The 19,214-nt window shown below is 53.7% G+C and overlaps 1 protein-coding gene across 2 annotated transcripts in view; it reads left to right on the top strand.

Annotated features, from left to right (window-relative positions):
* SMAD6 (SMAD family member 6) overlaps positions 1-11,916 on the top strand; it is a 76,111-nt gene extending 64,195 nt beyond the window's left edge. For both annotated transcript variants that reach the window (XM_039220088.1, XM_039220077.1), the window contains one exon: positions 10,939-11,916. In XM_039220088.1, coding sequence (XP_039076019.1) covers positions 10,939-11,480 — 542 coding nt within the window. In that variant the 3' untranslated portion in view covers positions 11,481-11,916. The remainder of the gene's footprint in view (positions 1-10,938) is intronic.
* Positions 11,917-19,214: the final 7,298 nt, after the last annotated feature.

The following is a 19,214-nucleotide window of genomic DNA, read 5'->3' as shown; positions in this document are numbered from 1 at the left end:
TGGGATGTTCGAGGGACAGGGAGCTAGGGGACCTCAGTGGCAGGAGATGGTGAGGCCAGGAATTCGAGGGGTGAGGCTGTGGGGGCCTCACCTGATGATTCCTTGAGATGTTTCCATCCCAGGATGGGTTCCTGCCCCTGAGAGCTGAGACAGGCTGATTGAGGGCAGTTTTGAAGTACTTTTGCTTTTATGGAGTTACACTGGGTCCAAGTAGAAGTCTGGGGCAGGAGGTTTGCCAGTAAAACTCCAGTTGTCTTTGGGAAATAAAAGTAGAGGTGACCCCACTTGTCTCAGCTCTGGGAGCCTGCAGGGCAGGAATGTGCCCAGAGATGGACTTCCCTGAAGCACACTGCCATCTGCCACAGGCCCTCATCCCTGCCCCAATGCCACATGCCCATGCTGTCCCCATCTGAACCCCCAGCAGGCCAATGCTATTCTCTGTGGTCCCGGATTCAACAGGGAAGTCGAGGTTGGGTTGAATCAGCGAATGATGGCACCTTAAGATAAAAATGCAGACTCAGCTGACCAAGAACCCCTAAGGCCGGGAGGGGCCTGCCTTGTGTGTGAATTCAGGCATTTGGCCATCAGCAGTACCCACCTGCAGGCGGGGAGGATTTGGGGGCACCTTCCCTTCTCAAAACTGCCACCTCTTTCCTGGGGACCGAGGTGCCCAGCTTTATGATCTTGCATACGTCGTGTTATTTTAGAATCTCTCCAGGGGCACCATGAAGAGCAAGGCTTTCCCACCCCAGTAGGTCTCTGGGTAAGAAAACAAACAAACATAATTCCGAGTCCGACTCTGTGATAAGACAAAAGGGGACTCGGAATGGGAGCAAAGTTCAGAGGCTTTTGTTGCAGAAACTGGTTCCTTCTCGAAAACATGGGCTGATTCTATAAGCCGCTTATCGCAGTCTCTCCCTGGCGGGACACTTGTCTGCAAAGTTCTCCCACCCGAGCTCGGTCCCTGCCCTGCTCCCCTGAGGTCTTCGCCTCTGGCTTGAGTGGTCTGAGTTCCCGTACGAGGGCCAGGCCAGTCTGGGCGAGTGCACCGGAGTTTCTGGTGCAGAGCCCGGTCCCCCAGTCTGATGGCAGCCTTGGGGTGCCTGTCAGAGCCCAGAGCTGCCACAGAGTGTAAGTAAGAAGAGCACTGAGGCCCAGGGAGAAAAGCTAGTGCTCCCTGGGTGCAGGGAGCCTGCGACAATCTTGCCGGGGCAGCAGGGCGAGGCGGATGCTGTGGGCAGCAGGGCCCTGGATGTCCTCCCCTGGTGGGTCTCCCTGTCCCCCTTGGGGCCATAGGTCCTGGGGAGACCCGAGGGGATGCCGAGAAGGCCTGGGTATTAGGGCCGGGTGGCAGCTTGCTTTCTGTCAGCGGGGCTCACGGCGCTGACTTGGCAGGACTTGTTTGAATGCTGCACAAGATGAAAGGAGTGGAAACCTTACGTACCGCAGCCCAGGCCGCCACTCTGTTCCGCTGGAGACGCGGGGCCAGGCGGACCAGGGTCAGGGCGCCTTCCTGTAGGGCCCGCAGGCCTTTCCCTAGGGAAGGCGGGTTGCGGCCATGGCCATGGACTATCCTTACACCCCCAGCCCTCCTCAACCCTTTCAGGCGGGCGCTCTGAGGGCCACCCCAAAGCGCTGAGGGAGCAGGCGAGGCAGCACAAAGGGCCCGCAGAGAGTGTCAGGCCAGCCGGTCAGGATTCCTACGCTGCAGTGCTGTGTGGCCTTTCCACCTTGGGGGCTGTCCTCTGAGAAGGGGGAGGATTCCATCTCCTGGACTTGGGGGTTTCTACAGACAGAATGGGTGCAGAGCCCGGGGCGCCCGGCCCCTCCCGACACCTCCAGGGACCCAGCCAGGGACCCATCCAGGGTTAGCAGCCCTTTTCCAAGACCATTCCTGGCTGCAGCATCTAGAAAATGCTCATGGGGCGTGGCAGGGGAGGAGGGGGTCGCCTGGGTGGCTCAGTCAGTTAAGCGGTGGGCTCAGGTCATGAGCTCACTATTCCTGGAGTTCCAACCCCGCGTCGGGCTCTGTGCTGACAGCTCAGAGCCTGGAGCCTGCTTCAGATCCTGTGTCTCCCTCTCTCTCTGCCCCTCCCCTGCTCGCACTCTGTCTCTCTCTCTCTTTCTCAAAAACAAACATTTTTAAAAAGTTGAAAAAAAAAAAAGGAAATGCTCACTGGCTTTTGGAAGGATGGTGTGGGAGAACCTATCCTTGAAAACCAAGAAAGTATATGTGTCTGCGGGGCTGTGTCAGGGGCCATCAGTAGTTAGGGTAAGGCCTGCTCTCTGAAAACCCCACTGCCCTCCTGGTAATGGTAAGGTGGGCAGCATGTGGTGGGGAGGTGGCCCCCACACTGCACATCTGAGGACCCCTTTTAACGTCCAGTCTTTATAGAGCTTTCCTGTGCCAGCGTGGAGTAGACTGGGCTGGGCTGTGGTAGCTCAGTGCCTGTGCCATCACCCTGCAGACCTCCTCCCCTTTCTCTAAGCCTAGACAATAGTGAGTTCAAATCCCAGCCTTGCCACTTCCTAGATCAGGGCTGTGGACACGTTAACCTGACCTCCGGACCTCGGTTCCTTCATCTTAAAACGGGAATGACAGGATTGACAGTATGTCGAAATAGTACATTTATAGTGCTTCATATTTGGCCTGACACTTGGTAAAGGTTCGTTAAATGTTGGCTGGTATATTATTATTACTAATTACTATTATTGGCTGGCTTATTATAATTACTACTACTACTACTACTACTACTATTTCTCCTTGATTCTCAACTCCATTGGTATATCTTATCTTTGTAGATATTATTACCTAATGTGAATATCTTTGTGAACTATATAGCTGACTCAGTCGATTAAATAATTTCTGCAAGTGATATAGAGGGGATAAGGATGTACGGTGGTAATAATATTACTAGAAATAATAATAGCTATTTATGGAGTGCTTATTTTTATTTCCTTTTATTTATTTATTTTTAATGTTTAATTAGTTTTGAGAGAGAGAGAGGGAGAGTTGCGAGTGGGGGAGGGGCAGAGAGAGAGAGACACACACACAGAATCCGAAGCAGGCTCCAAGCTCCCAGCTGTCAGGACAGAATCCGACACGGGGCGCGAACCCACAGACCGTGAGGTCATGACCTGAGCCGAAGTCAGACACTTAACCAACTGAGCCCCCCAGGCACCTCTGGAGTGCTTACTTTGAACCAGGCATATTTGATGCCCTTGAAATGAACCTCAACAGTCTTATGAAGTAAGCAATGATTGCATCCTCGTTTTACAGCTTAGGACACTGAGGTCCAGGGAGGTAAAGCCACTTGCCCAGGATTTCACAGCTGATGAGTGGCAGGGCTGATCGTCACAAGCAGGAAGACCCGATGGGCCCTCGCTGTATGGCTAGTTTCCACCATGACCTGGCGCAGTCACTTTTCTTCTTTGGGACTCAGTTTTTCCATCTGCAGAATGGTGAATTTTGGCCCCATGGACTGTGTGTTTCGTGGCCTCCCTCTCTCCCTGCTGTCACTCCCCCTTGGCACGGCCGTCTCTTCCCTGTCTTGGGGTAAAAATCCGAGAGCCAGTGGAGCAGCTGGCTGGCCTCATGTCTGAAGCTGGTGGTAAGCATGGCCCTCGGGCCCAGAGACCAGCCACTGAAAGAGCCCCTGAGGTGGACCCTGTGCAGGCGGCCACGGTGGCCAGACCGCCCGTGATGTAATGACCGATTAGGAACTTCCTCTTGGAAGCCTGGCTTCCTCTAGGAGCCAAAGGTGCTGGAGCTGAGGTGGGGGGTGGGGAGGGGCGAGTGGGAGTGAATAAGAGGAAACTCCTGTCAGCTGGGCCCTGCTTTTGGAAAGAGTTCAGCAGAGAGGCTCGTTCTAAGCTGTTGACCATTAACATGGCCCCGTGCACATTCCTTCTCTGCTTTTACTGCCAGAGCCCAGTGGATAAAGGACGGGTCTCCCCCCTCCCTAACAAAGGAAGGAAAAAAAAAGAGCCTCTAATTAATGCTGCATCTCTGCAAAACCCAAAGCCATTTCTGCAGCTTAAAATGACAAAGGAAGGTTAAGTGGAAACTCCTTTTCCCCCCTTAAGTTTGATAACAAAAACTACTTATCTAATGGGCAAACAAGGCTTTTAAAGGGGTGTTAGGTTAACCAGATGCAGGGCCACGTAATTACTCCCAGGCCTGGGAGCCGCAGATGAAAAAGCTGCCCGTTGGACGGGAACTTGAAGCCACAGGCATGGCATGGGACAGAAGAAAGGAGCTTTCCAGGAGCGCAGGAGGCCCCAGTGTGGCCCGTGGAGAGGGGAATGGAAAAACCAGCCTCTGGGATTCTTCTCCGGCTCTGCCACCAGCTTACTGGGTGACCGTGGGCACATGGCTTCACCTCTCTGGGCTTCGGGAGTCTCCCTTCCTGGCTCTCAGTGGGGTCTGGGTCTGTCTGCCCTTGCTTTGTGCTCACTGGAGGGGTGGCTGGGGCGGTCCTGTCCATCCAGCCCTGGGAGAGGCAGCCAGGCTGCTGTGGTCCCAAGGGGGTGTGAGGCAGTAACAGCGGCTTTGAACATGGAGGAGAATGGGCGGCCCGGCCAAGCCTCTGGAGACTGGGAGGACTCGGGGCCCAGCCTGCAAATGCTCTGGGCCTTCCCATTTAGCTCTCTTCCAGTCTAAGGGACCAGAGACTTGAATCTGGGCACATCTCTGTTTCCCTTCACAGGATGGTCAGATCCAAGGCAATTTGGCCAAAGGAAAGGGGGGGATCACGAGGAAAACAAGCTGCACTGCGTGTGCTCAGGCTCTTGGAGCACGCAGCCCACGGGGGAGCACACAGGAACGCTCCTGCCCTGTGTTTTGACAGAATACTGCTGATTCGAAGAAGCTAAAGGCTTTTCTTAGGATTGCAATTCTTGCCGCCTCCCCCAGGCTGCACTCGGCCCCTCTGGTGCCCCAGCACCCCCACAAAATTACATGTTGGGCTCGCAGCACACTCACGGGGCAGAGAGGCCAAGGGGAAGGAATGCCAGCCATCGGAGGGGCTGGCTTCAGGGCAGGGGAGAGGGCCTGTGGCCGGCCCGTCTCCTCCTGCCCACCGCAGGCGTCCACCACCCTCTGGTGGCAGGAATGTAGGCACCGCCAAGGCTGGGCCGCCCCTGCCCAGTCTGGAAATACAGGGGCTGTCCCCTGGGCCACCTCAGAGCCCTGCTGAGGCCCCTCTATGACAGCCACAGGGAGCTGGCCGAGCGGCGCATTTCCATTCCCTGCCTTTTCTTTCAAGGCATCATACCTACCACGAAATGCACAGCCCTTCAGGGTACAAGCGATGAGTTTTGACAGTGAGTACACCCAAGTTCCCATTGGACCGATGGAGACATGAAACATTTCCGTCATCCCAGAACGTTCCACCACCCCCCTTCCCTGTCCCGGAGGTAATCCCTGTTCTGATTTCTATCACTGGAGGTTAGTTTGGTCTACTCAAGAATGTGATATAAATAGAGGCAAACAGCAGATCTTCTGTGTCTGGCTTCTCTCGCTTAGCATAGTGCACTTGAGATCCATCCACCGTGTTCTATATTTCAATAGTCGGTTCCTTTTGATTGGTGAGTCGTGTTCCATTGTCTGGATGTAACACTATTGTGTGTCCATTATGTTAGTCTGTTTGGGCTGCTGTAACAGAAATCCCACAGCCTGGTGGCTTGAACAACACACTATGTTTCTTTCTTTTTTTTTTTTTAATAGTTTTTATTTTTGAGACAGAGAGAGACAGAGCATGAGCGGGGGAGGGGCAGAGAGAGAGGGAGAGACAGAATCTGAAACAGGCTCCAGGCTCCGAGCTGTCAGCACAGAGCCCGACACAGGGCTCGAACCCATGTACCACTAGATCATTACCTAAGCTGAAGTCAGATGCCTAACCGACTGAACCACCCAGACACCCGGACACATGAGTGTTTCTTACGGGTCCTGAGGCTGGGGAGTCCAAGATCAAGGTGCTGGCAGTTTTGGCGTCCTAGTGAGGGCCCAACACTTTGTTCACAGATGGCCGTACTCTTCGCTGTGTCCTCAGAAGGGCAGAAGAGGTGAGGGAGCTCTCTAGGGTCTCTTTTGTAGGGGCACTAATCCCATTCACGAGGGCTCTACCCTCATGACCTAATCACCCCCAAAGGCCCCGCCTTCAAACACCATCACGCTGGGGGTTAGGATTTCAATACATGAATTTCGGGGGTTCACAAATATTCAGTCCATGACATCCATTCTCCTGTTGATGGACAGTGACCAAGCTATTTGCCAGGTTTGGATGACTGCAAGCAGAATTGCTGTGAACATTTACTAAATCGCCGAAATTTTCGAACTCATTGTTCAGAGGGGAGGCCTGAGGCCCGGAGAAGGAAGAGGAGCCGCCTGATGCCGGCCTGGAGACTGGACCCGTGACACCCCCCCCACACACACAGCCTGGGGACACTCTGCCAGGTCTGCCCCAGACAGAGCGCCAGACCATGCCTCTCCTCTCCTCCTCCCCCGAGAGCCCTCCCAGCCGGGACCCAGAGTCTGGCTGGGAACTAGGCCAGGCACCAAGCAGGGGGTAGTAAGCAGGAGTTTCGGTCAGAGCGCGGTCATCTTTGATGTTGTTCACTCGGGTCTGACTCCCTGGTATTTATTTGCAATTAAGGAGCTGGTTCCTAATTGGGTTGATGGCGGGACCACAGCCTTGGAGCCACGAGGAGAAAAAGATCTTCTGCAAAAGACTGTCCCCTTGCACCCTGAGTGGCAGCCCTGCTGAGGATGAGAAGCGTGGCAGTGGAATGGGGCCCCAGCACTGTGGGAAGGGCAGAGGTTTGGGGGCGCCTGGCTTCTTGCTGGCAGTGAGCACATCAGCTTGTGTCGGTCCCCCTGCATGAGACCTGAATCCGTGTGTGTGTATGTGAACAAAGCCATAGCAGCACTCGCTTTTGTTCTAGAGATTCAGTTATTCCTTGCTCCATTCGTCATTCCTACATGTGTGATCACCTTTCTTTACCCTCACATTCTAGGCTAGGAGCTAAACCTTCACACTGGTACAGTGGTCTACACCTTGTGAGGGACACTGTCATCCACTGCCCTTTCGTACCCTGCCATGGTGGTGACCCTGGGTCATGACCCCCCCCACCCCTAGGGAGCCCCGGCCTTTGAAGGGTTAGGGCCAGCACTGGGGCCAATAAACGGACAGCTGCTTCTTTCTGCACCCAGTTGATCTGCTGTTGGAGTTCCCAGAAAAATCCAAAGAAGGGCTATATAAATGTGGCACTGGGTTATGAATAAGTCCATTTTACAAGTGGGGAGACTGAAGCCTGGGGACACAGCAGCTTGTCCCTGGTAAGAGACTTAGGTCTGTCTCACTCTGAAACCCTTTGGCTCCTGTGACAAGCATTAGATTAGAATTCTGGTGTCTCAGGTTTGGGTCCCAGGTCTGCTATTTGCTGCTGTGTGTGTGGGGGTGAGTCACCCTGTCCCCCCCTGGGGTGCCATCTTTGGGGCACAAGGACATTCGGTTCAATTAATGGTTCCCACAGGAGAGTCTTAGGACTACATTTTCATTGGTCCACAATGAAAGAAATAAGAAAATTACTTATACTCTAATTGTATAAACTTTTACATTTCTGTTTTAGGTCCTATCTATTTTATTAGTATCAAATTATACTTTCTTTTGTGCTACTGGTAATAAATTGTCTTGGGGGTTTTATTTTTTTTAATTTTTAAAAGTTTACTTCTTTATTTTGAGACAGACAGGAACCACGAGTGGGGAAGGGGCAGAAAGAGAGGGAGAGAGAGAACCCAAAGCAGGCACTGCACTGTCAGTACAGAGCCCGATGTGGGGCTTGAACTCATAAAACCATGAGATCATGACCTGAGCCGAAACCAAGAGTCAGACACTTAACCAACTGAGCCACCCAGACGCTCCAGTCTCAGGGTTTTGAGTAAGTCCGCACCTGACAAAAGAATAGGAACCTCGTACTTTCACAGTCCCTCTGTTAAGCAATGTATCCACTTGTGAAAGTCTAGACCAGCCAGGGGCACTGGCCAACAGCAGATACCTGCTCAGGCACAGGGAGTGGCTGCATTGAAGGCTGTAGGTACACTGAAGGATGTAGATCAGAGAGGGCTTCTTGGAGGCAGCAGTCCATCTCCTGGAATTTGGAAAACTTGGCCAGGAGCCCAGGTGTGATGAAGTGTTACTCAGTGTGCACAGAGAGAGAGGCTGCAGGAGGTAAGGGTGCCTCCCAGGCAGTGTCCGTGAGCCAGACAGCTGGGCCAGGCCAGGGCCCAGGGCAGCTCCGTGGGGTTCACCTCCCCAAGCCCAGGATCCCATCCTGTGAGCAGTGCTAGAGCAAGGCTAGATATTGATGAGGTGGGGGTAAATGATGAGGGGCATTTGGCTTGGCTCAAGTGGGAGGAGCTGAGAAGAGCAGGGTAGGAAATGCCCCCCCCCACTTTCTTTACTCTCAAATTCCCCCCTCAACGCACCACACACACACATTCTCTCTCTCTCTCTCTCTCTCTCTCTCTCTCTGGCTGCCAAACTGCTCCTTTGCCTTTTACAATGGAGTGGCTACACCCTGGGGCAGAGCCGCCACTTTACAACTGGGTGGCCTCCTCCTGAGCCTTATCTGTAAAGGTGGGGAGAGCAGTAACCCTCACTCAGTGAGTCCTTTCGTTCTTGGGCCGGGGAGTGACTCAGCGGCTAAGCACCTCTAGGACCCAGACCGAGAGCAGTCTGGTTACAAATAGGGAAACTAAGGTTTAGAGGAGGGAAGGGACTTGTTTCGTGCATGGGTTTCAGCCCTGAGTGTGGCCTGGCACCGATGCTGGCTCTGGCACTCACTCGTGCGTACTCTCGACCAGTTAATGGCACCCCTCTGGGCCTCAGTTTCCTCACCTGTGAAATGGGATGGTACCAGGAGTGAACCAAGGCTGTTGTGAAGAGGGTGCCTAGCTCACACAGGGCATCTGGTGATGTGTGTTGCCCATCCTGTCGCCCGGCACTCCCAGGCACAGAGCCTTTGGTCCCCTCCTCTGTCTAGCACACCCTATGTGCTCTTGTTGGTCGTTAGAAGGCTGGTACTGGGGTTCTGTGGCCAGACTGGGACAGCACTGCTTTCCCAGCCCTGTTCTCTTGGGAACTCCCCAGACCTGTGCCACATGGATGGACGGGGAGACGGTCCGTGGCTTCGAGTGTTCCCAACTGTCCACCTGCTGGGACTGGCCCGGTGCCTGCCCTATGCCACCACAGGCTAGAGCTGCCAGCCAAGGGGTGAATCAGCTGAGGGCAAGGATCAGGGTCTCTTCTGCCCCCACCCCAGGTCCCATCGGCCAGAACCAGGAAGGGCCTGGATGGAGACTATAAGGCAAATATAGTGGCCTGGAGACCCATGTCTGGGACCTTCACACCAGGCGGAGGGTGAGGGGCACGCCCTTGGAGGCTCTGCCCAGCCCAAGGCCTCAGCAGCACTGGCAGCCTACGGGAGGCCCCTTGGGTAGCCAGCTTCCTGCTAGGTGGCTAGGCAGGCCTCCCAGCACCCAAGAGATGTGAGGGGCCCCTGCCACCCTGCTGTTCTGGGGCTTCTAGGAGGGGCTGAGCTGAAGGCAGACAGAGCTGGCCCCACCCAGGCTCCTGAATGAAGTTGTTAGCAGTGTTTTCTTCCTTGGTTGGACTTTGATCAGTTCTTCTTGGAGAAGCCGGGTCATAAAGCGCCTTGCTGGGTTCCCGTCACATTCTCAGGAGAACTTTCTCCCCTCTGTGCATGAGCCCCCTGCACGGGCTGTGTGGGGACACGTCACATCCCAGGGCAGTCATGGATGTCCACCTGCTCCTCAGAGCTCTGAGCTCAAAGGAAAGACCAGATGTCAGAAGACTTCAGAATCGGAGAAGCTGGCCGCACACGAGAGCAGTAAAGACGGGGCTGCCCTTCAAGACCGGCCCTGGCCTCTGGGTGGTCCTAAGTCTGGTGTCAGAAAATTGCTCATTCAGACCTGCAGAAATGCCTCAAGCTGCAGGGGAAAGGGATTCCAGCCATCCAGGCCACCCCCTTCGCTGTCCATGGGGAAACTGAGGCCCAGGGAGGAGCAGCACACACCTGCGAGAGCTGGTGAACTCTGGAGCGCTGGTGGGGCGACTTTCTTTAATACTTAGAGACCCTCAGCTTCTCTTTCTCACAGAAGGGGCTGCAGTTCTGGTGAAAATCTGCATGTCCTGCCACTTTGAGAGGTGGGGGGTAGGGGTTCCCGGGAGACGAGGCGTCATCCTCAAGGCCAAGGCTAGGAACATTCTGGGGGCTGGAAGGGATTCTGGGGGCCCACTCCCTTACGCCATCATGCCTTCCTCTGCCCGAGTCCCCTCCGAGTGGTGAAATGTCCCCTGATAGCTTAACCCCACTCTGTTCAGGTTGTAGGCTTAGACTGGCTGGTCCGGATCCTGGCTGTGCCGCTCACTAGCTCTGTGGCCTTTGGGCAGGCAGCTGGTGTCCTGGATCCTCGTCCGTAAAATGAGAAGGTGGCCTCGTCACGGAGTGATTAGGACCCAGTGAGGTCAGACGTAGAGTCAGAAGTGCAGCACCTGGAACATTATAGGTGCTCATGTTCAGCCCTTCCTTTGGGTGTGGGAGGGCTGTCCCTGTCCTGCTGGCTTCAGTTTGGAAAATTCTACAGGGGAGGAGCAGGGTGTGGTTCATGCTTGTGTGCCCTTTGCACCCAGCACACAGTAGGTGCCTTGCCTTCTGTGTAGGCTCCTAACCTTTGTTTACACCCTTTGTGCTTGTGGAGCGCTATTCTGCTGTGAGTGACCTTCCTTGAGGACAAGCTGGCAAACGGTCGGTGGCCGCGTGTCTGTGGAATGCTGCAGCCCCCACTGTTCAGGCGCAGTGCCGCCTTCCCCTCCCCCCCCATTAACACCCCCCTGCCCTGTGCTTGCCCCGCAGACGCCAGCATGTCTCCGGATGCCACCAAGCCCAGCCACTGGTGTAGCGTGGCCTACTGGGAGCACCGGACGCGTGTGGGCCGCCTCTACGCGGTGTACGACCAGGCCGTGAGCATCTTCTACGACCTACCTCAGGGCAGCGGCTTCTGCCTGGGCCAGCTCAACCTGGAGCAGCGCAGCGAGTCGGTGCGGCGCACGCGCAGCAAGATCGGCTTCGGCATCCTGCTCAGCAAGGAGCCCGACGGCGTGTGGGCCTACAACCGCGGCGAGCACCCCATCTTCGTCAACTCGCCCACGCTCGACGCGCCCGGCGGCCGCGCCCTAGTGGTGCGCAAGGTGCCGCCCGGCTACTCCATCAAGGTGTTCGACTTCGAGCGCTCGGGCCTGCTGCAGCAGGGGCCCGAGCCGGACGCCGCCGACGGCCCCTACGACCCCAACAGCGTCCGCATCAGCTTCGCCAAGGGCTGGGGGCCGTGCTACTCACGGCAGTTCATCACCTCCTGCCCCTGCTGGCTGGAGGTCCTACTCAACAACCACAGATAGCGGCGGCCACCTGCCCCGCCGCCCAGAGACACAGCCCCCTGACCACCACCACGGACGAGACTCCCCCCCCCCCCAAATATCATCTACCTAGATTTAATATAAAGTTTTATATATTATATGGAAATATATATTATACTTGTAATTATGGAGTCATTTTTACAATGTAATTATTTATGTATGGTGCAATGTGTGTATATGGACAAAACAAGAAAGACGCACTTTGGCTTATAATTCTTTCCAATACAAATATATTTTCTTTCTTTCCTCCTCCTTCCTCCTCTTTATTATTTTATTTTATTTTCTTTTTTAAGAAAATGATACAGCAGAGCTAGGTGGAGAAGCCTGGGGTTGGTGTATGGTTGTTGAAATATTAATGCCCAGACAAAAAGCTAATACCAGTCACTCATTGATAATAAAGTATTCGCATTATAGCTTTTTTTTTTTTTTTTCCACGTCTTCTTTCTAACAAGGAGGGACATGCAGGGCCTCGGTGGGTTTCTGGCCCATCCAGCACACTGAAACTTGATTTCAGTGTCTTCCCGGGTAAAGAGTAGAGGGGCTAAATTAATAAGGGAGGAAGGGCATATGTTTACTGTTGAGGCCAGAGAAGGTTCTGTTGTTCCATCCTACCCATGGCTGCATTGTGTCCACAGGATGAGGGTGTTAGGGGGAAAGGAGGGTATAGGGCCATCCATCCTGGATAAACTCTCCCAGTCTGATGGAGGAGGCTCAGGTCCGTGCCTCCCATCTCTGAACTGGGAGATGCACAAGCTAGAAGAAGACACTGATTCTGACCACTGTGGGGGGAAGTAGCCTGGGAAGAAAGACAGTTAGTGGGCCTTGGGCTCACCTACCGCCTTCAGAAACCCACCTGAGCCCCAGGGTGAAGTTCCTTCTAGGATCTAGACGAGCTACTCTCCCACCCCTCACCAAAGAGCTCAGAGCTAGGCCATCTGGGGTGTATTCATGATCTGTGCAAAGGTAGGTTGTTTCTCTCTGCTCTATAAAAGGGAAGAGTTGAGGTTCGGGATGGACAAGCGACTAGCTCATAACAGATCAGGGTTAGAAGTCACATTAAATTGTAGGACCGGAGCCATATTAAGTCAGTCTTCTCTCTTGAGAAAACTCAAAAAAGAAGGCTTCCTTGGCCAGATAGCTAAGGGGAATGTTACATTGTGTATCTTCTTTCTTGGAGATTTACATTAGCCTATTAAGTGCTCTGAGAAATCATGTGTATTATCTATTGCTGCTTAATAAATTATCCTGAAACGTAGCAGCTTGAAACTAACATTTCTTATCTCTCACAGTTTCTGTGTTTCAGGAATGTAGGAGCAACTCAGCTGGGTGGTTCTGGTTCAGGGTCTCGTGAGGTTGTAGTCAAGCTGTCGGCCAGGGCTGCAGTCATCTGAGACTTGTCTGGAGCAGGACGACCCACTTCCAAGCTCACTCACGTGGCTGTTGCCTGGAGGCCTCAGTTCCTCGCCACTCAGGCCTCTCCACTGGGCTACTCATAATGTGGCTTCCCCCACAGCAAAGGATCCCAATGAGGGAGACCATGAGCGAAGCTGTCCTCCTGTCACCTTATCTCGGAAGTGACCTGCAGTCGCTTCGCCATATTCTATGGATTGCATGAACCGTTCTTGCTAACGACGTGGGAAGGACCGCACGAGAATCTGCATGTCCAGAGATGGGGATCATGACCACCATAAACCTCTAAGAAATAGACCATTTTACTTTGTTCCCTAAAGTTATTTACTGATGGACTCTTCCCCCACCCCTGCCAATCCTGTCCCTGTAGCAGGGCATACTGGCACCTCTGGCATTGTCGGCTGCTAGACACCCCAGGGCACCCCACCCTAAGTCCTGGCCGTGAAGACTCCCATCGGGGATGCCTGTCTTACTGGGGCATTGGTGTGGGGTCGGTGTGGGGGGCACTTCGGTTCAGGCAGTTAGCAGAGTGCAAGATGGAATCAGGAGCGATTTCTGTGGGCGTGTGACAGCTCTGGTCCTCACAGGCAAGCCACAGGCTAGGGGTGGCGCAGGGGACAGGAGCTAAGCGGTGACACCAAGGGAGTGGCAGAAGCCAAGAGGCATCCCTTGCGTGGAACACCTAGGAGGCAGGAGAGGGTAGTCTTCAGACCCTCGTGCGCTGGACCCAGGGTGCCTGCGTTCAAGTTCTGCGTCTGCGGTTACAGGCCACTCCTGAGAGTTGTCCGTGTGCCTTGGTATTACCATAAGGCGGTATAAGGTGGGGCTCAAAACTGTTCCAGCCTGGGAAGTAGGTTTGAATTGGGAGAAATAAGGACATCACCCAGTTTCTGGCCCATCATCAGTGTGTACTAGCTATTGGTAATACAGGGCCGGGGTTGGAGAGGGAGCCTGGGGCCCTCAGATGTCCGGATGAGGAGCTGGGGTGACAGTTGGGTGGCAGGGGAGGGAGCTAGTATCTGGGTGGGCCTGGGAGGTGGTCAGTATGGGCCTTTAGGAAGCTGTTTGTAGGGCCTTCCCAGCAGGAGAAATGAGCTGGCCGCAGGCAGCAACAAGTGGGCTGAGCCCTGTACCCATCCTGGCTTCACAGCGCTTCGTGCTCACCAGTGCCAGGAGCAGGAGGGACAGGGATTAACACTCCCATTTCATAGACGAGAAAACAGGCCCAGAGCGGGGAAGTGTTTCCCTCAGTCCTGTAACCGTGAGTGTTTGGACATGACCTGGGTTGCCTGCTTCCCACCACAGGGTCTATTCAGTGCAGACCAGCAGGTGACATCCTTTTGCCCTCTTCCAGATTCTCAGGGTCCCCGCTGAGGCGGAGGACATCAATTCTGGAGTTAAGCCACATAGGCCGAGCTTTCTCCCGGTCCCCCCCGTCAGCCCAGGTCTTTTCACTCCATGCCGCCACTCTCAGGCCTGCGCCTCCCTGCGGCCTGAGTGCCCCTGCTGCCCCCCGTACTGCCCAGGCCTTGGTCGTCCTCAAGCACGGCACAGAGCTGCGCTGCTCCATGTGAGGATAGGGCCTTTGGGTTTTCTTCTTTTCAAGCCAGTGACTATTAGCAGTCACTGTTTGCGAGCACTTACTGCGCACGCTAAGAGCTGTTCACGCGCCTCGTGTACCGGAGAGCGCCCGCAGCGATGGTCTCGATTGTTTTCCCTTTTCAGGTGGAGAAATGAGGCTTACAGCAGTGTGGTCCTTTGTCCGAGCTCCCTGGGGGAAGGAAGAAGCCCTCTGTGTTTGTTGCCAGCAGGGGGCTCCTCCTGGGTGCTGCTTGTGATGGGCTTTGTGGGGGTGGGCCTGTCCCTCAGGGGCAGTCGGCCAGCATGAGGGGCTGAGTTCTGGGGCCCCAGGGCATCAACCCTACAGCTGTCTTGCTCGTAGGTCTGTCCCCTGTGGTCCTTGGGTGGCCTCGAGCGTCCGAGAGAGACCCCGTAGCTGCCTCTCTTCATGGGGGTCTGAAACTCCAGCTCCAGCCCCTAAGTTTATAGGTGGGGAAACCAAGTCCCAGACAGAAGCGACTGAGTGGCCGAGGTCACCAAGTGGCCTCGGGACCTGCCACCCTCCCCCCTCTCCCAGTCACGGTACTTGGTACGTGCAGTAACTCTGTGGTTTCCCCCAGACCACCCAGGGATCCAGTGACTCAGGCTCCAAAGGAGACACTTTTTAAACAAGGCCCGGTCTCTGGAGAGTGTGGTGGGAGCCTGGTCCCTGCAGACCCTGGGAAACGAGGTGGGTGGGGCTCCCTGCCTCCCAACCCAAGCTCGGGCCTGGAGGGGGACACAGTGGGGGCGGGGGGGGGGGAGATTTCCTGCAATTACAAGGCTTTTGGAGGAGGGTGGGTCCCTCCACTGCCCCCTCTCTCCGCCCCCATCTCTAGCCCCACCCCTGCCTTAGTGTCTAGGAGTGTCTGGGGGTGTGGCGTAGACGGTACATCTAGGAGTGAGAGCAGCAGAACTGGGAGCCGGCCTGGAGATCTTGTTTCATGCTTCAGGTGACAAAACCCAAGGCCCAGAGAAGGGTGTGAGTAGACTGAGGTCACACAGCATATTCAGGGCAGAGCTGAGCCTAAGCCTCTGGTCTCAGGACTCTTGGCCTAGCTGCTTCCTCTGTGCTCCAGCAGATTCCATCAGTGCTCCGGAGGGCATGCACACACCTCTGCTCCCCTCCGAGAACTCATGCCCTCTGACCCCTGTCCTGGAAGCTTCCATTCCCTGTCCCCCACCCCCATGGTTCAGGGGGCTTAGTGGCTGTAGCTGCCTTGTTCTAATTCTGACTCTGCCGCTTACCAGTGACGTGCTCTGAGGCAAGTTACTTAACCCCTCTGTGTCTCAGTTTCCCCATCTGAATGCTAATAAGTATTCACCTCCTAGATTTGTTGGGCGGCTACAGGAATGAGTGCACGCTGGGCATTCAGAACTGGCATGTATTAAGCTCTCGGCAGGTATCCTCACAAACTGTACTCACTAGTATAATTTGGGGCCTGGAAGGTAGCTCAGGTTGGTAAGAAAAGCTTTGGCTGGGGACTGAGCAAGCGTGAAGAACTCAGATCCAGATCCCTTAACCTGCCACTGGTGTTGGGCAGTCGGTCACCTGACCTGTGTGAACCTCCGTTTCTTCAATGAGAAAGGAAATTCATGAACCGCTGGGACATCTGTAGCCAGGGCCTCCAGGGCGTCCCCCCGGCCAGCTGCTGTGGCCTCTTAACTGGGCCTCCAACCTACTCTCTACCCAGAGTGATGTTGTGCACCCGGATCTGGTAGTGGCCCTCTTCCGCAGGGCGGTCCCCCTCCCACCCCACCCCCCACCCCCCACCCCCCGACTCCCTGTACCTTCAGGATAGAGAACTCCCTCCTTGAGTGGCCTGGGAGACCTCCAGGGAATCTGCCCTTCCCCCATCTCTACCTGGCCAACCGCCTTCAAACAGCACTCTCCAGACCTCCATCTCCTGGGCCTTTGCCCAAGCTGTCTCCTCCTCCTGACCGTGGCCCAGGCTGTCCAGTTCAAACTCTGGCCACATGGCTCCCCCTTTTCTCTTTCCCAGAAGTCTCCTGGAAGCTAGAGCTGTCTCATTTCCCATGTGCCCCCATGGCCCTGAGGCAGCCCAATGCCGGGCACAGAGGACGGACTCCCTGGATGTTTGTGGAATAAAAGGGTCACAGAGGTAATGGATGTGGGCATGTTTTATCAACTCTAAAGGACCAAGTGGGCATCCAGGGGGGTATGTGTTTATTATTATCATGTGTCTCCATAACGACTCCAGCTGGCTTCTCCAGGCCCTTGAGAACCCTCACCCCCTCCCTTATCCTCAGCCCCAGCTTCTGGGGGCTAATGTCCTGTAGCCTTATTCCACCCTCTCAGGGGTGTGGTATATGATTTCCTAGTTTGGGAGTATCCCTTTGATGGCTTAGAATATAGACTTTGAGAACATCCAAGCTGGAAAGGCCCTTCAAGTGCATTTAGTTTCGTCACTAACACAGAACTGAGGCCCAGAGAGGGACAGGGCAATAACCATGATCACACAGCAAGACAGTGGCCATTGGGGGCACAAACCCCATGACTTGGAGCTCCTTCCAGAACTGGCCCCTCTGTGATGCTGCACAGGTTTCTGTGAAGCCAACACTGGCCTGAGCAAAGCTGTTGGTTGAGAGGAAGAACGGTAGAGGTACAGATCGTTTTGGTTATTTGTTGTTTTTTTTTTTTTTAATTTTTTAAAATGTTTATTTTTGAGAGAGAGAGAGAGAGAGAGAGACAGAGCGTGAGCAGAGGAGGGGCAGAGATAGAAGGAGACACAGAATCCGAAGCAGGCTCCAGGCTCTAAGCTGCCAGCACAGAGCCCAACATGGGGCCCGAAACCCACGAACTGTGAGATCGTGACCTGAGCCGAAGTCAGACGCTTAACAGACTGAGCCACCCATGTGCCCCTGGTTTTATTTGTTTTTAATTGTGGTAAAATACATATAGCATAAAATCAATTAGTTTAACTGTTTTTAAGTATATAGTACAGTGGCATTAAGTACGTTTGCATTTTTGTACAACTGTCGCCACCATCCACTTCTAGAATATTTTCATCTTCCCTATGCTCTTTTTTTATGCCATCGCGGTAAAGTAAGCGTAACATAAAATTTGCCGTTTTAATCATGTGTTAAGTGTACAGTGCTGCGGCATTGAGTGTATTCTCTTCAGTGCGATCCCTATGCTTTTAAACAAAAGACATATGAAGGCAAAGTTTTAAAATTCTCCACCCTGGGAGTCTGAGGCCTTTGCTGACTCCTGGCAGCCACACAGGAAGCTGTGTGTCACCTTGGCCCAGTCTCGGGGGTCTGCTGAAGGTGCTGGGGAAGGAGCTGTGTAGTCTAGCCTGACCGTCACCAGAGATGTTGACTAGAATCACCTCGCAGCCTCACTGACTGTTTTCAGAGCAGCTCATGGTGAAGTTAGTGGAGTGTAGATAAAATGCCTAGAATTTCTGAATCCAGGAACCCATGGGCTAAGCAGAAGAGATAGATTTTTAAAATTTCTTTTTAATGTTTATTTAGTTTTGAGAGAGGCAGGGCATGAGTGGGGGAGGGGCAGAGAGAGAGAGAGGGAGACACAGAATCTGAAGCAGGCTCCCGGCTCTGAGCTGTCAGTACAGAGCCCGATGCAGGGCTCAGACTCACGGACTGTGAGATCATGACCTGAGCTGAAGTCAGACACTTAACAGACTGAGCCACCCAGGTGCCCCGGTAGATGGTTTTTAATGTGACCATCCTGCCCTGGAGGAGACCTGCTGAGTGATGCTGTGAAGGGCCCCCTTGCTCTTTTGGCCTCTGTTTCCCTTTGAAAACCAAAGGTCTAAACCAGATGGCTTGATGGTGCTTCTAGAGAGCTCCTGCTGCTCACCCCCAAAATCTTATGTCCCAAGAGAGGCAGTTGGGGCGGACTTTCAGATGGGACCTGCTGAAAGGAGCTGGGGTGGTCGCTAGTAACAGGACACTTATTTTGTTTAGTAATAGTGACAATAATTTCATTATTTACTGAGGGATGTGCTGTGTACTACACACTTTGTATCATCTCATCTAATTCTTATCTTTGTATTACAGATAAGGCTCAGAGAAGTTAAGTAGGTTACTCAAGGTCACACAGCTAATAAGAATCAGACCTAGGAGTCCCACCTTGATCTCTCTGGTTCCAGAGCTGGTGTTCATACCCCTGGCCCTGCTGGTCACAGAACTTCTGAACTTGACTTTCCTAACAGCTGCTGAGCATGCAGACTTTAAAGGCAGCTCCAGGGGCTCCGGGCCCAGCTCTGCCTCTGGCTGAGTGACCTTGGGCTAGTCACTCAAAGTCTCTGAGCCTCTTTCTTCATTTGTTAGAATGGACCTACGAACAGGACCCACCTTACAGGGTGGTCAGGGAGATTAAAAATGAGTTTATGTTTGGGAAGCAATTAGGACAGGGCCTGCTTGTAGGGAGTAACATTGAGCATTTGTTGAATTTTTAAAATATTATGTTTGTTGCCAGCTTTTTTTTTTTTTTTTTTTTTTGGGTCAGTTTTGTCTGAACCAGCAAATTGGAAATGTTTATTTTTCATAGTTTCGCTTTCTAGTTCTCATCATCGAGCAATGAACAAAATGTAGCTTCAGGAATGCCCAGGAAACACATGCGCACGCACACTACTGCGTACGTGCGCACAGCCCTATGTGCGCTTTCTTTATTGTTCTAACAAAAACACGTCTGTGCATGACCTTCTGTAGAGGAGAGAA

The sequence above is a fragment of the Hyaena hyaena genome, unplaced genomic scaffold (genome assembly GCF_003009895.1).
Source record: "Hyaena hyaena isolate Hyena2069 unplaced genomic scaffold, ASM300989v1 scaffold_15, whole genome shotgun sequence".
Classification (NCBI taxonomy): domain Eukaryota; kingdom Metazoa; phylum Chordata; class Mammalia; order Carnivora; family Hyaenidae; genus Hyaena; species Hyaena hyaena.
This window is presented reverse-complemented; position numbering and strand designations above follow the sequence as displayed.